This window comes from Lynx canadensis, chromosome D2 (assembly GCF_007474595.2).
Source record: "Lynx canadensis isolate LIC74 chromosome D2, mLynCan4.pri.v2, whole genome shotgun sequence".
Classification (NCBI taxonomy): Eukaryota; Metazoa; Chordata; class Mammalia; order Carnivora; family Felidae; genus Lynx; species Lynx canadensis.
In genome coordinates, this window is record NC_044313.2 from 75,824,799 (window position 1) to 75,841,667 (window position 16,869).

Here is a 16,869-nt window from a genome sequence, read left to right on the forward strand (position 1 = left end):
TTGCTTTGGGTCTTTTTTTGGTCATGATTAAAACTGCATAAAAATAGATGCATAAAATAATAATATATCCTAGCATTTTCATCTAAGAAGCAAATATTAGTAAAGAAAAAGTTAGTAAAATATTTTATAATCAGTAGTTTGTTCGCAGTAATAATTTAATTTCTAATATTTTTTTTGAATGCGATGCTTTTATTATTAAACTAACATTTTTAGGCAGTTACAAGTTCTTGTAAATTTTAATAATTGGGTCCTAGGGGCGCCTGGGTGGCGCAGTCGGTTAAGCGTCCGACTTCAGCCAGGTCACGATCTCGCGGTCCGTGAGTTCGAGCCCCGCTCGGGCTCTGGGCTGATGGCTCAGAGCCTGGAGCCTGTTTCCGATTCTGTGTCTCCCTCTCTCTCTGCCCCTCCCCTGTTCATGCTCTGTCTCTCTCTGTCCCAAAAATAAATAAACGTTGAAAAAAAAATTAAAAAAATAAATAAATAAATAAAAAATAATTGGGTCCTAATTAATAGGTAGGCTTATGGCTTCGTTTCGTATAATGAATTAACAAGGGTGAAAAAACTATGCATCTGTAATGCTTTTTACTTTCCAAATTTTAAGTACAAGAAGCTTTCTGAGTCTTGTGTACATAAAACTAGTGATTTAGGTCGAATTCTAGCTTTATTAGTGACTATGTCCTTTGGTTTTAGTGATTTTTCTTTAAATCTAAATGAACTAATATAACATCTATTGGCTCAGAGTGTCCATATGACCAATGTCTGTTTGCTCTTGTTCCTCGTTTGATTTCAGGGGAGAGCGTGGAAGAGAATGCTAATGTTGTGGTGAGGTTGCTCATCCGGAGACCCGAGTGTTTCGGTCCTGCTTTGAGAGGGGAAGGTGGGAACGGTCTTCTTGCAGCAATGGAAGAAGCCATAAAAATAGCCGAGGATCCCTCTCGAGATGGTCCCTCACCAACTAGCGGACCCAGTAAAACACTGTAGGTCTAGTATATATACTCTTAGGAGCAAATTATACTCCTTGTCTTGAAATTTTACAAAATATGATTTGCATTCTGTCAATTGCAATAGAATCCTCTGGTACCCATGATTTCTGCCCTTGAAAATCCAGTGTGGTAGACTTGGAAGAACGGATGCAGGGCGCCTGGGTGGCTCCATCGGTTAAGCATCCAACTTTGGCTCAGGTCATGATCTCAGAGTTTGTGACTTCGAGCCCTGCATCAGGCTCGGTGCTGACAGCTCAGAGCCTCGAGCCTGCTTTGCATTCTGCCTCCCTCTCTCTGCCCCTCCCCCACCCACACTTGTTCTCTCTCAAAAATAAACATTTAAAAAAAATTAATGAAAAAAGAAGAATGGATGGAATTTGCTGTGGGAATAGCTTGAATAAAGAGAAAATAAGGAAGATGGGGTGAATGTAGCAGGGAGAAGTTTAGGTTGTTTGGAGGAGATGTATTTTGTGAATTTTTTCCCGGGGGGGGGTAGGGTGGTATGGCAAAGCAAGTCATTACAAACCATGGCAGACAAGATTCTGAAATTGTAGTAGGGTTTAGTGGGAAGCTAGCTGGAATAAGTTTTCAAGATAATAGTAAGAAATTAAGACCTTTAGCAAGAGAATGGGGGACTTAACTGGCATAGTGGTAAAGCCCAGAAAAGGGGGCGTTGTCATTCTGAGGAGCAAAATGCTTGATTAAGTACAATGGCTGATATGGGAGGCAGTAGCTACCTTACATTTCTACATAGTAGACCTTATTAATACTTGATTCCAGCAACGGACATGAGTCAACCCAGGCATGTTGCTTCACAGTTTTTATCTGTGGCGGTGAGTGTCCTGCTAACAGATCCTACTCCCATGCTACTGACCCCCCTGGAAAAGATAGAATGTAGGGCTTACTGGAGGCAAATTTCCAAGCAGAGTAGTCCTGCAGACCCTCATTCTTGTATACACTGACTAGGCCTAGATGTCCATGTCAAGTCCAAGGTGGTTTCAGACTGGGAGTCTTCCGAGATCATGTTACATGTTTATCAATTAGCCACAGAGGAGCTAGGTGGCCCTCAGTTTCTCTAAGTAGTGGAAAATATATCAAGAGATCTCTGGCCCAGGACCACACCAGTGAGTGTGCACACAGCACCCTGGGAGCAGCATTGCATGCCAAGAGGATGTGGTCAACAAGGCCTTGCTGTCACCCTGCAGACTGCTAGGTCCAGCTGAGCCACCTACCAAGGGAGGGGTGAATGATGTGATCTTCCAAGGCCATCTAGATTGGTCCCTCATTAGCAAGATAATGAAGCCTTTGTTTTTCTCACAGAGATGGGGAGGGAGACATGTTGGATTATTTGGGAGTGGCTGGGTGGGGTAGAGTACATGGTAAAGAGATAGTAAGTGAAAGATAACACATTTCTAAGTACTTTCTCTGAGCCGAGCACTGTCCTAGGTGCCTTACATTTGCTATCTTATAGGACAGATCTTTGTCACCTTTTTTGTAGATGTAAGCTATTTATAAAAGTCTTCTAAACAGGGGCACCTGGCTGGCTCAGTCCATTAAGCTTCCCACTCTTGCTTTCAGCTTAGATCTCACAGCTCATGATGTCACAGTTTGTGAGTTTGGGCCCCATATTGGACTCTGTGAGGACAGTGCAGAGCCTGTTTGGGATTCTTTCTCACTCTCCTTCTCTTTCTGCCCCTCCCCTGCTTGTATGCGCGCGCGCTCTCTCTCTCTCTGTAAATAAATAAATAAATAAATAAATAAATAAATAAACAAACTTAAAAAAAAAGTAAGTTTAAACTTACCAAGTCTTTCCATTAGTTATTTTCTTTGTTAAAACAAAGGTTGTCTGCCTCTAGAAATAAGCAGATTCCATCAAATTAGCAATTCTTTTTTTCATTTGAGGGATTCTCAATATTAAAGTTCCCACAAATGTATTCTTGGTGTCTGGTCTTTAACTCATTGTTACTTCCCTTTAAAAATGTCAAGCTACAAATTAATCACATACATGAAAAGTAGCAGAAGAGGCAGAATGAATTACCTTGGGGATCCCTTTTCTCCAAGAAGTATGTAATAAACGTGAAGTGTCATTTTATCATCATGTTTCCTTTGCTTTCTGTTTCTTTTGAACAATCTACAAAAGTGAGACAGAAGAGGAGGAGGATGACACTATCCACATGGGGAATGCCATCATGACGTTTTATGCAGCTTTGATTGACCTCTTAGGACGCTGTGCTCCTGAAATGCATGTAAGTGCTTTGGGGCCCAAGAACAGAGATCCTGGCTTATCCGTCTATGTGAAGAATCCACAGGGCCACCTGGGTGGCTCAGTCGGTCAAGTGTCTGACTCTTGGTTTTGACTCAGGTCATGATCTCACGGTTCATGATTTCGAGCCCTGCGTTGGGCTCTGTGCTGGAAGCAGGGAGCCTGCTTGGGATTCTCTCTCTCTCCCTTCCCCACTCACGCTTGTCTCTGTCTCTCCCAAAATAAATAAATAAAAACAGAAAACAATCCATAGCCGGCAAACATCATAACAGCATCCAAAACCAATAATCTCCACGCTCCATTAAAAATAATAGCAGCCGCCTAATAGCTGAACAAGTGTTTATTTAGTTGGAAATGCCTTGGTTGTAAAATTAGTAATGAGATTTCAGTACAAGTCATTAGTGGAATAGCCAGTTACATCTAAATCTCTCAAACGCATTCAGCCTCCCTGTACTTTAAGAAGAAAATAATACATTTTTCCTATAAATTTCCTCTGCTAATTTAGTGCATGCAGAGAGAGAGAGAGCAACAGCTCCCGACAAGAGTCATTTTCTTGGTGCGCAGTATCTCGTCTCTGAGGGAGCTGCCATATGCCCGGCACTGGTTTAGGGGAAAGTGGGAGTGCGGGTGGTTACAGAGATGGAAACAGCTATTCAGGCTCTATGGATTGGTGTTTTCTAAAATGTTCTGACAGAGAAGAAATTAGAAGTCTCCTGGAATCGTACTTTTACTCCGTAATACATTCCGATGTTTTGTACTTTATTTTACCCTAACCGGCTTTGTTTTATTCTGTCGTATTCATTTTAAAAGTGCTAGCTTTTAAAGGCTCATAAAATTAGCTTCATGGCCTGGGAATGGGAAAGACCACAGAGATCGAAACACAGTGAACCGTGCTGGGGCATATGGCAGATACACGTCTAAACTGAAAAGCCCATGGGACTGTTGCTTACAGATCACATCTTTCTACGTATGCTTAGGATCTGTGGGGGTTTGTGCGTTTGTTTTCGTGTTGTGTTTTCTTTTTCTCTACTTCTTTTTTCTTTTTCTTTTTTTTTTTTTTTTTTTTTTTTTTGTTTTTTTGGTTTTTTGGTTTTTGTTTTGGTCTCTTTCTCTCATGGCTGTAGGTTAAAACCTTCGTGTTTTCTTGGGGCACTTGGGCGACTCAGTCGGTTCAGCATCCAACTTTGGCTCAGGTCATGATCTTGCAGTTCCTGAGTTCAAGTCCTGCATCTGGCTCTCTACTGAGAGCTCAGAGTCTGGAGTCTGCTTCGGATCCTGTGTCTCCCTCTCTCTCTCTCTGCCCGTAACCCCCACCCTCACACTCTGTCTCTCTTGAAAATAAACATTAAGAAAAATAGAATCAGAGAAAGCCTTTAAAAGAAAAAAAAAAAAAACTTTCATGTTTTCTTGACATAACTTTTCGTTGTGAACAGAGAGGAATCCCAGCGTGGAGAAATGTCAGAATGTTAGAAGGACTTGGAGCCTGTTTGTATGCTGGAGGTGACTGCATACAAAAAACTTCATGCTCCCAGTATCTGTTCTTTTCTCAGTTGACATGAAAGATCAAAGGAACCAAGAACTTATGCCAATAAATGGAAATTTTGGGCTCTATTAAACTAGGAGGAAAAAAACCAAGTGACTCAGTAAGGCGCTAAAGTTGGCACTTCCGAAATTTATTCATCTTCTGTATCGATTGGTTGAAGACCTCCTATGTGACAGAGATTGTACTTGTGTTTCTCACCTTGTGGGGAAGGAAACAGGTGCCCCCCCCCATCCCCCACTCCGAAAGCCCGTGGTCTGTTCCAGAGCCTTGCTGAGGTTCTTGACATATCGCATCCAGTCTTTACAGGTCGTCCATTAGCCAGTGACAGCCTCAAAAACCTGTTATGATTCATATTCACGTTTCCCCCACTACATCCTAAACCCTTCCTTGGGAGAAATCAGTATGGAATATGGATAAGGATACAATTACATTTTCATCCCAAAGCAAGAAAGAGGCTAAATCAATCATAAATATTACTATGTGTTCTGGGTCCGAAAATAATTATTTCATTGTATTTATTGTTCATGTTACGATAGGTATTTATATATAATTTTGCGAGGTAAGCCTTCGTAGCCTTATCAGATTTTCAATGTATTTTAGCACCCTGCAGAGGATAAAAACTACTGTTTTGATGGTTAAACCAGTGGGCCTATGCTGTAGTACATGATTTGGCGTATGCTGATGTCAGCACTACTGTGTGGACGAGTAAATATCTGTCTCTAAGCCTAAAATAACAAATTCGGTGAGAGGTCTAAGTTTATACGTATAATTAATTAGCAGAAAATTATTTTAGATGGGGAGACCCATTCTTCAGATTTTCTGGATGGAATTGTAACACTGATTTCACGAAGTTGTTCTAATGTTCCTTCGTTTTCCTTCATGTAGTTGATTCATGCTGGTAAGGGGGAAGCCATCAGAATCCGGTCAATTCTGAGATCCCTAATTCCACTGGGAGATTTGGTGGGAGTAATCAGCATTGCTTTTCAGATGCCAACAATAGCCAAAGGTAAGGCCAGCTTCTTTGTAATTCAGTGGGGCATTGGAGGACATGATGTTTTAAATGCTACCATCAGCACTCGACATTCCCCCCAACACCTCGCCCCCGGTCCCACTGCCATGCAGCATAGTTACTGGGTTTACGTTTCCCCAAGAAAAGTAAAAAAACTTGGGGCACCTGATTGGCTTAGTTGGTTCGGCGTCTGACTCTTGATTTCGGCTGAGGTCGTGATCTCACGGTTTATGGGATAGAGCCCTGCATCGGGTTCTGCGCTGGCAGCACGGAGCCTGCTTGGGATTCTCTCTCTCCCTCTCTCTCCCTCCCTCTCTCTGCCTCTTCCCCGCTCTCTCTCCCTGTCAAAATTAATAAATAAACATTAAAAAAGTTAAAAAGGGAAAAGCTATAAAGTACATCTTTTTTGTTGAATTAAGAAAAGCTCTATTGCCATATTCTTCTACACAGACATTTACAAACACACGTATATAAATGAAAAAGATGTTACTATTTTGTAAAGTATTTTCCAGCCTCATTGTTTTTAAACGGGTGTTTTCCATGAGATTTTTGTATATGACATTTCAGACAGTTTCCAGAGAAGAGCAAATATGTACCTCAACCGTCTTATCTAATTTCTTTCCACTGGTTTTTGTTTTTTTGTTTGTTTGTTTTTTTGTTTGTTTGTTTGTTTTTGGTTTTTTTGGCCCTCATTCTTCTCTGTCTTTCTTGCCTGCATTTCCTTTCTTCACTCTTTTGGATAGTTTTCATTGTCATTTCCTTATAATATTTTTTTTCCCCAGAAATGACCATAGCTTCTGACTTAGACATTTACAAATTCCCAGTGTGTTGAAAGAAGTGCTCTTATCAAGACAAAGGAGAGAATTAAAAAAGAATTTTTTTTACCATTTTGATGAAATGTTTATTGCCGTTCTACAGTATGTCATTTTGGTTTAGCAACTGCTTGTGATTAGTTTTTAATATTAACCCAAAAGCATGGAAAATAAAGGTATAACCTACTCTGTACATAAACCTTTGTCCAACAGCTGTGGCCCCTCCCCTGGGGCCAGATTGGGTTGGGGAAGAGGGAGGGCTCAGGCATTGCTGGATGAAGCACAGATGCCTCACAGTTTGGGTGGTTTACACACACACCGATCCCCTGCAGTGCCCCCAAACCACAGCAGAAATAGCACATGGTGTCGGCCCGAGGCCAATTCCCTGTTGGTGGTTCACTCTGCCTACCATGGAGAAAAAGATTTAAGAGTTATTGAAGATTTGGAGCTCTTGGGTGGCTCAGTTGTTTAAGCATCCAACTCTTGATTTCATCACAGGTCGTGATCTCACCGTTTGTGAGTTCAAGCCCCACATTGGGCTCTCTGTCGACAGCACAGAGCCTGCTTGGGATTCTCCGTCTTACTATCTCTCTGCCCCTCCCCTGCTCGTTCTCTTTCTCTCTCTCTCTCAAAATAAATAAATAAACATTTTTTTTTAAAGTTATTCAAGACCACTAAGGGACAAATTAGATTCCAAATTATACTTAGATTTCCTTTTTCCAGTTTCAATTTTGTTCAGTTTTCAATTTTTTATTGGATATTCTTACATATATCATTTTTACATAAACTTCTAATTTTAGAAGGAAGTGTAGTCTAGAATGAAGGGACCACTGTGTAACTGAATGTGACTTGCCCTCCTAGCCAGCCTTCTGATGAAGAGAAAGTAGTTTCATATGTGCCCAGCTTATAAACCCAGATCTTCCAGCCATAAGAGTTGAATATTCATTGTGATTTTCGAGAAAGCATGAACTGAATAATTGTCTGTGGCTTTTCATCTTCTCCACTTGAGGCAACTTCTTTTTTTTTTGTATACATACAGACTGTTCTCACCTGCCTTCTTTCCACTTTTCTTTCTAACTCATATTCATTTACTTAAGTACATTGTCCTTTCTTTTCCCTATATTTTGAGGCATAAAATTGGTGCTGTCAGAAGAAAGATAATAATACCAGTGTTACACAGATTAGGAAAGAGAGAAGTGCTACATTTTTAGATAAAATCAGTTATCATGAAAAACCAAGAACCTAACCCCTAAGCATATCCAGATGTCTCATTCAGGATTCCCCCAAAGTATATATCATTTTGTTCCAGTTATCTGCCATTAGCCTTCAAGATTTTTCGAGGTGGTTTCTTTCCTGTTCTATTTAGTTGTGCTGTAATGATATTTGGTGGTGTTTTCCTTTATAAATATGCACTATATTGTGTACCTTGAGGTTCAAAGGATTTTTTTGTGAACTCTCACAATCACGATGAAAGTTAATTTTTAAAACCGAATCCATTGGTTTTTATTAAATTTCTACTTTTTTATTACCACTTTCCTTTCATGGAAAATATATACAGAAAACTGTATGTTTTTATTTTGAGTGGTACGCATTTAAGTCAACTTTAAAAGCTAAACTTTTAGCTGTACTTTTCTGTATGTTTCCATGACAAGTCAGTTGCCCATTTAAGCATCACCCATTATCAACAATAATTGTTACTGAATGTTATATATTTAGGATGTGAAGTTTGCCTCTAATGATTAGTTCTTCCTCCCTTAGTGATGGCTGAGGCCTTTCTCAGAAATTTTTTATCATATATCTTTTAGAACTACAGCATGGCCCAGAATAATAATGAAAGAGGGAGGGTTTCAGAAAACTTGAGGGACAAACACGCAGTCTCAAAAGTTGATATTCATGGTTTGTGAGATCGAGCCCCACATCAGGCTCTGTGCTGACAGCATGGAGCCTGCTTGGGATTCTCTCTCTCTCTCTCTCTCTCTCTCTCTCTCTCTCTCTCTCTCTGTCTTTCTTCCCCTTCCTGGTACACTCTCTCCGCCCCCCCCCCCCTCAAAATAAATAAATAAATTTTAAAAAGTTCATGTTCAGTCCCTGCAGCACTTGGCCCCAGCAGATTTGGACAGACTATCTAAGGCAGTAATTGTAATTGTAGGCAGATGAATATTGCAGGGACCACAAGGTAAGGCCAGTATACATGGCTTTCCTTCTTCTAGTTCAAAAGCCAGAAATTTGACAGGAGGCAGTCTGTCAGCTTTATTGTCTCCACTGTGTTTGAGGAGATGGTAAAAGTGAAACAGCAACTGTAGCGACTCGATGAGTCTTGAATCCCAGGTATGTGTAGCTGTAACATTCCTTAACATGAATGTCTACTTGGTTGAGTGTTTAAAACACAGATCTTATTTTAGGATCATCAGGTTGCTTAACATTTCGTTAGTCACGACTGTATATTAAAATCTTAGAATCTTAGGGCACCTGGGTGGCTCCATTGGTTAAGCATCTGACTTCAGCTCAGGTCATGATCTCACAGTTCGTGAGTTTGAGCCCCGTGTCAGGCTCTGTGCTGACACCTCAGAGCCTGGAGCCTGCTTCGGATTCTGTGTCTCCCTGTCACTCTCTGACCCTCCCCTGCATATGTTCTGTCTGTCTCTCTCTCAAAAATAAATAAACTTTAAAAGAATTTAAAAAAAAACATAGAATCTTATAAATTTGAATTCCCTATCATGCAATTTTTTAGGAGAATTAAACTGGACTGGAATTTCATACGGATTTTTAATTAAAAAATATACTGATTTAACATTAAGGATTAAATCAGTTTTGGTTGGATTTGAAAGCTGATTTTCCTTGGTTTAAATCTAACTTTGCCAGTTACTAGGTGTACAACCCTGGGCAAGTTATTTAACTTCCTTAAAGGTCAGTGGTCATCTGTTAAATGTAGCTAAGAATACCAGCCTCACAGTGTGCTTGTGAAAATAGTTATCGAATGGTGTCTGTAACTTTCCTGGCATAGCGCCTAACACCACAAACAAGCTGTTACTCCCATTATTTTAATGATAGGAAGGAAAGTAGTAGGTATATGGGTATTATTATCATTTAATAAGGAATGGAAGCTATTTGGTATTAACCTTTAATATAATGTCCCTGGAAACATTGTTACTTGTTTATTGTCACGATTCAGATATGAAATCCATTCATTAATTACGAATGAAAACAAACAAGTTGTGACTTTATTTTTTCAGGATGATTGTGGTCATGTAACCTCTTCCCTGGATCCTTCTTTTTTCAACATTGTATCAATATTAATGATTCTGTGATAGTCTTTGTAGATTCTCATAGTGTATTATCAGTAGCAGGATGTTATTTGGCATAATTACCACATGGCCAAACAGGAAACAGATCTGTCCTCCAGTTTTTTAAATTGGCACATAATCCCCTAATTCCATATCTCTGTGATTCCCAATGTGTGGATCTATGGAATTCTAATGAGATTCCCTGATCTATACAAGCATCAAATAGTGACTATTAGGGGCGCCTGGATGGCTCAGTCAGTTGAGTGTCTGACTTCGGCTCAGGTCATGATCTCACAGCTCGTGAGTTCGAGCCCCGCGTTGGGCTCTGTGCTGACAGCTCAGAGCCTGGAGTCTGCTTCTGCTTCTGTGTCTCCCTCTCTCTCTGCCCCTAACCCACTCACATTCTGTCTCTGTCTCTCTTAAAAACAAATAAACATTAAAAAAAAAATTAAAAAAAAAAATAGTGACTATTAGTAGAGAAAATAATCTGATTCTCAAATATGTCTTAAGTGTTGTTAAATGCTATTATGATTCATGAAACGTATTTCATTTGACAGTCCAACTGATTCATAGAGTTGCATCATTTTGTCCAAGCCATAAATATGTAAATGAACCATGATTATCACATAGGGATACATGAGTGTTATTAGTGTTTTTGAAAACACTGATTTTTTGAAAACAGTGAAAACTTTTCACTTTAACTTCTTATGGTATTTACTAGTTTTCACAATGTAGATTTGGGATGCCTTTTTGTTTCTTTTGCATTGTCTAGCATAATGCTGTGTACTGAATCAAATACGCAGCTAACAAATGGATATGCCCAAATCACATTTCGAATGACCTTGAATTTACATTGCCCTGTGGTAATTCTTAGGCCAGTTCCTAGCGCTTGCCTGTGGGTAGAAGGACAAAAAAAACATTCAACTGATAATTTTACCTGAATGTGAGAAGGCTGGAGAGAAGCCATTTGTAATCTGTCCATTAACAACAACATGTTACCTTCTCTCTTTTAGATGGGAATGTGGTGGAGCCTGACATGTCTGCGGGGTTTTGCCCAGATCACAAGGCAGCCATGGTTTTGTTCCTTGACAGGGTCTATGGCATTGAGGTTCAAGATTTCCTTCTCCATCTTCTCGAGGTTGGCTTTCTGCCTGATCTCCGGGCTGCTGCTTCTTTAGATACGGTAATGATTTTAACGATGAACATTCTCAACTCCTGACATGTCCTCCTCTGGCTTATTCTCCATAGATGTATTCATTCATTTATTTATTGTCACCAAATGTCTATTGAGTACCAATTATACTTTTAAGCAGGCAGTGGGTAAACATAAAATAGACTGTATCCTAAGGAATTCATTGAACAGTGGAGAACACTTACAACCTCAGGATTAAGATAAGAATTCTGATCAGGTACCACGGAAGATAGTAACCCTGATTTGGGAGGTTGGCTGAAACAATCATGCTTCTCGATGAAAGCAGTTACAGTATTAAGAATGTTTAATGGACACTGTTGAGTTGTGCCAATAACAGTATCATCCTTATAATACTTACAAGGATACTATATTATAATATAATATCATTATAATATATCATCATTACAATATTTAAAACATAAACAAGGCTGTAATATTCCCTGTGCCTCCTGTAGCCCACACTGAGAATCTGCCGTTCCTGGTGTAAATACTCTCCTGTTTGAAGCATTGTAGAGTAAGCTGAAGCTCTAAATGTCATTTCGATAGTTATAATACCTCCTTTTCTCAATTAAGTGGGTCTTTTTGATTCCAGAGAAAACCAGATCTTGAGGTGGCAACAGCTTTTTCATGAAAGTCTTGAGAGGAGACTCCTAAAAATACACTGAATTTTCTTTTTTCTTTGTTGGGGGTGTTCACATGTAATTCTGAACCTAATACGATAGTCGAGAACACAAGAAGACAATGAACCTTTGACTATCGATTCCGACAGACAGGAGCAAAACTGTAAACGTTATTAAGTAGAATTATGGAAGGACTTTTGAACACGAGATTTGTTATGGGAATAAGCTTCTTTCTCTTTTTCCTCCCCTAGTAAAGTACTCACATTCTTGGATATCATTAGTGTCTTCAACTCACACTCATCTCACCATTGATATTTTATTATAGAATGTGAGCCTCTTGGGCTTCTTGAGGAGGTAGAGATCACTATAGACATCACTTCATTTTTATCTATTTGTGAGCAATTGAAAGTTGATTGTTACTAGTGGTAAAAAAAAAAAATCACATGGACCACATTTAAAGGTATAACTGAGGAATGCATCTTCCCTTTTCATATACTGGAACACCTTGGATTGCAAGTAACTTGTTCTATGAGTGTTCTGCAAGATGAGCAAACATTTCTAATGAGTTTTAACTTGATCAGTGAGCGATGTCTTCTGATACGAGTCGCACATGACGCCAGACGTCACAGGATCCCAACTGAGCCAATGGGTCTTGAAATTTGGTTTGATATATGAGTGCTTTGGATTACAAGCATGTTTCCAGAATGAATTATGCTCACAAACCCAGGTTTCACTGTATTTGTCATTTTCTAGATAATAAAATTACATGTCAACATGTTCATCCCTTTGAGAGTTGTCTACTGCCAAACACAAATGACTTTCTACTCTCACGATTTCTTTTTAGGCTGCTTTGAGTGCCACAGACATGGCCCTGGCCCTCAATCGGTACCTTTGCACAGCCGTGTTGCCTTTGTTAACAAGATGTGCCCCTCTTTTTGCGGGCACAGAACACCACGCTTCTCTCATTGACTCGTTACTGCACACTGTGTACAGACTTTCGAAGGGCTGCTCACTTACCAAAGCTCAGCGGGATTCCATAGAAGTTTGTTTGCTCTCTATTTGTGGGTAAGTGGGAAGCCAACTCTGAATCCAGTTTCTTCTCCTTTAAGGAAGAGCATTTACTGTATGGCCCTTGACAAATAGTTATGAACTTTGGAAACAATTTCTGTATCAAAAAATTAATTCACTGTAGGTAGTCGCCTGTACCCAAGGTCTGAGTCTTATCAGAGCACCCTTGCTCCTCGTCAAGTTCTGGAGTGTTCCTCCAAGCCTCTCTAGGGTATCTGGCCATTGGCTATAGTGCTGGATCAACTTTACTATTCTGGATGTTGGTGGGTAGGGTGACTGTGTGAGGAGTCTCTGGCCACCGTAGTGTAAGATTAATAGATTCTCCCCTTTTGACTATGTGTGATGATTTTAACTCCTTTTCCAGAAGAGGAAAGAAAAAAGAGACTTCTTAAATATATAAAAAAATAATATAGTATAATATTAAAGCATTACTTATGTGTGGCAATCATGAAGGCTGACTTTATTTCCTCCAGCCTAGAAAACCACTTCCTGTAAATGGAAGTGTTCAAATGTCTTACTGTGAAAACCAGGGCATACCTTCTCCTGTTGGAGTTCTGACAGCTAACATGACAATTTCTCAAGCCCCCTAGCTGGGGTGATGGCTCCTTTCTGATTTCAAGAGCGGGTGAAAGCACGTGGCTCGGCAGTCCACTGATGAAGAAAAGTTTGCACTCACAGTAAAGTGTATGTATGGCTTAGAAGCCAGATGGGACTGAAGGAGGTGAAAAATTAGGAGGTTCTGTCTGTAGCCCCCCTGACCCTCAAATTCTGTAAAAATGAAATCAAAATACCTACCTCATAGAGTTTATCTAAATATTAAACAAGGTGAAACATTCAGGATGACCCCACATAGTAGACGTTCACCGTATGTTGATTTTTGTTCCCTTCCGCCTCTGGCAAAATTTGTCTCAGCCTTTTTTTTCTCCCTCCTGTTGGGATACTTCTTCTTCTTTTTGCTTCTAATTCAGTCACTGAAGACCATTCCCACCCAGTAGAGTGGAGAAAGAAGTATTTCTGGAGGAAGGGTCTCAGGAAGCATTAGGGTCTGCCACTGTGAATGGTGGGAAAGTGAAGGAGGAGAAAAGAGGGCCATCTCTAAGGAATGCTCTTCAGATCTAGGGAGTAGAGATGAGTTGGGATGTAACCTTTTATATAGTTGTGTAGCCTTTTGTTGATCTTTGGATTGGGGCACCTAATTAACCACCATCTGAAGAGAGGTTCTTGGCATATATAATTTAGTCTGATGAACTATTTACTTAGTTTAGACACATTTCCCTTCATTATTTAAATGAACTTTGTTCCACCAGCCAATTGAGACCTTCTATGATGCAGCACTTGCTCCGAAGATTAGTGTTTGATGTCCCATTATTAAATGAACATGCGAAGATGCCTCTTAAGGTAAGGATAGGAAATGTTTGTAGTTAGTTGATTACTGAGTCCTCTGACTTGGCTCCTCTTACAATATGTACAGCTCTTAGAAACGCCATGTTTGATTTTTGACGAGGAAATTTTCTTCCAATTCTTGAAAAGGGACATATAAATTTGAGAAATGTGTATATCACAATAAAATAAGTAATAAAAGATCATAGAATTTTCAAGATTGATTTCCTTTAGGTGAATGGAAATAGAAATCACTGGGAAAAAAGATGGGCAACAAGGAAACGATGCACTAAGGTATCATTAAGTCTGGAAAACATGGTGGTAGATGTGGCCTAAAATCTTAGCAAGCTCAAGGGATAAAGAGCAGGCTTTTGAAACATTTTCTAAGTTGGTAATTTCACGAGAGTTTCCAAGTGTAATTTCATAGAGTTCAGAGACAACTTCTGTATATAGAGTTTGTCACCAAGTATGGAAAAATCACTGACACTTTCTCTGCCCAGCTTTATTATTCTGTTCATGAATGATCTAGTCTCATAGTGTCTTACTGACCTGGGAATGTTTTTCTGTCATCTAGTATCTCAGTCAAGACTTAGCATTAGAATATTCGATGTGTCCTAGTACGTCTAATAGCATGGTCTATGGGTGGAGGTCATAGTCACGTAATGGACTGTTTTATAGGGAACCACTCTGCACTGTCATCTGGTAAGCATCGTTTTTCCTTGTGGTCACCCAGTAACAGTGGTGGAAAAAGAAGTTTGAGATATTAATACGTCTATTTTTGAACTGCTGTTACTCTGACCATCCCTAGATATTTAGCAAATACAATCTTTCTTCATGAAAAACTGATTTTGGTTTAATAAATTTTATATAAATTAATTAATTATGTAAAATAAATTGTATCCTTGCCCCAAATCCCATTTTTACAGTTTTTATCATCTAGAGACCCTTTGCCATGCAAAATTTTCTTGATATAAATGAGCTGGAAGGTACCTGAAAAAAGAGACAGTATTACTTTATGTGATAAACTCTTTTACCTTATAGATATTTCCAAGTTAATCCAAACACATTAGATCTCAATATTTCATCATTTGAGATTTCTAAATTGTATGTGTGTGTATTTTGTAATTGAAGGGCAGACCATAATAGAAGTATTTCTGTAGTAAGAGATGTCATTTTTTGTTTGTTTTTTAAGTTTTTTTATTTTTAAAAAATATTTTTTAATGTTTATTTATTTTTGAGAGATAGAGCACAAGCAGGGGAGGGGCAGAGAGAGAGGAAGACACAGAATCCGAAGTAGGCTCCAGGCTCCTAGCTGTCAGCCCAGAGCCCGATGCAGGGCTTGAACTCACAGGCCATGAGATCATGACCTGAACCAAAGTCGGACTCTTAACCGACTGAGCCACCCAGGCACCCCTTAAGTTTTTTTTTAGAAAGAGAGAGCACATGCGGGAGAGGGGCAGAGGGAGACACAGAGAATCTTTTTTTTTTTTTTTATTTAAATTTTTTTTTTTTTTCAACGTTTATTTATTTTTTTTTGGGACAGAGAGAGACAGAGCATGAACGGGTTAGGGGCAGAGAGAGAGGGAGACACAGAATCTGAAACAGGCTCCAGGCTCCGAGCCATCCGCCCAGAGCCCGACGCGGGGCTCGAACTCACGGACCGCGAGATCGTGACCTGGCTGAAGTCGGACGCTTAACCGACTGCGCCACCCAGGCGCCCCGGAGACACAGAGAATCTTAAGGACGCTCCATACCCAGCATCGAGCCCACTACAGGGCTCAATCCCATGACCCTAGGATCATGACCTGAGCCAAAATTAAGAGTTGGCCGCTCAACCAACTGAGCCACCCAGGTGCCCCAACATGTAGTTTGTTTTAATAACAATAATCCTTATCAATCTATTTCCCTTCTTAGTTACAGAAAAGAGTCCAAAAACTTATTGTTGATTCATAAAGATCATTTCATTAATTCAGCAAGTAGTTGTGAATATTTGTTAGTTTATTTGTTTATTTTTTTTTAAATTTTTTTTTCAACGTTTATTTATTTTTGGGACAGAGAGAGACAGAGCATGAGCAGGGGAGGGGCAGAGAGAGAGGGAGACACAGAATCGGAAACAGGCTCCAGGCTCTGAGCCATCAGCCCAGAGCCTGACGCAGGGCTCGAACTCACGGACCGCGAGATCGTGACCTGGCTGAAGTCGGACGCTTAACCGACTACGCCACCCAGGCGCCCCTATTTGTTAGTTTATAGATCAAAAATGAACTATCCAAAGAGCTACCAAATAATTTGAAGATTCTATCCTTGTCTTTAAATTCAGTTTAGTGCTAAACAAACAAAATATGCATAGATGAAAATGTAAGAAGCAACATAGATACTCGGAAAGATAATACGTTGCATCCATAACCACCAGAGAAATATAGATAAGGAGATTACTGAAATGGAGTAGTTTGGGATGTTCAAGCTTGAAGCAAAGCCTGAAGTGTGCTGATGAAGGATTGGCAAAAGGAAGCAAAAATATTGAGAGGTAGATTTCCCTTAGAATGTACATTTCTGGTGCTGTATCCTAGAGTTATTTACTTGTGCCTCTGGGTTACCCTGAGGTCAATCCTGTCACTAAGTGTAGATGTGCACATCCAGGGGATGGTGATTCATGAAACTGTGAGTAAATGATACCATCTAATATATAGGACTCAAGGATACATTAGTAACCAAACA

General features: G+C 39.7%; 1 protein-coding gene across 6 annotated transcripts in view; it reads left to right on the plus strand.

Moving 5' to 3' along the window:
- RYR2 (ryanodine receptor 2) overlaps positions 1 to 16,869 on the plus strand; it is a 767,906-nt gene that overhangs the window by 558,051 nt on the left and 192,986 nt on the right. For all 6 annotated transcript variants that reach the window (XM_030335594.1, XM_030335595.1, XM_030335590.1 and 3 more), the window contains exons 46-51: positions 791 to 977; positions 3,124 to 3,229; positions 5,675 to 5,795; positions 10,908 to 11,077; positions 12,551 to 12,771; positions 14,082 to 14,172. In XM_030335594.1, the coding sequence (XP_030191454.1) occupies positions 791 to 977; positions 3,124 to 3,229; positions 5,675 to 5,795; positions 10,908 to 11,077; positions 12,551 to 12,771; positions 14,082 to 14,172 (896 nt within the window). The remainder of the gene's footprint in view (positions 1 to 790; positions 978 to 3,123; positions 3,230 to 5,674; positions 5,796 to 10,907; positions 11,078 to 12,550; positions 12,772 to 14,081; positions 14,173 to 16,869) is intronic.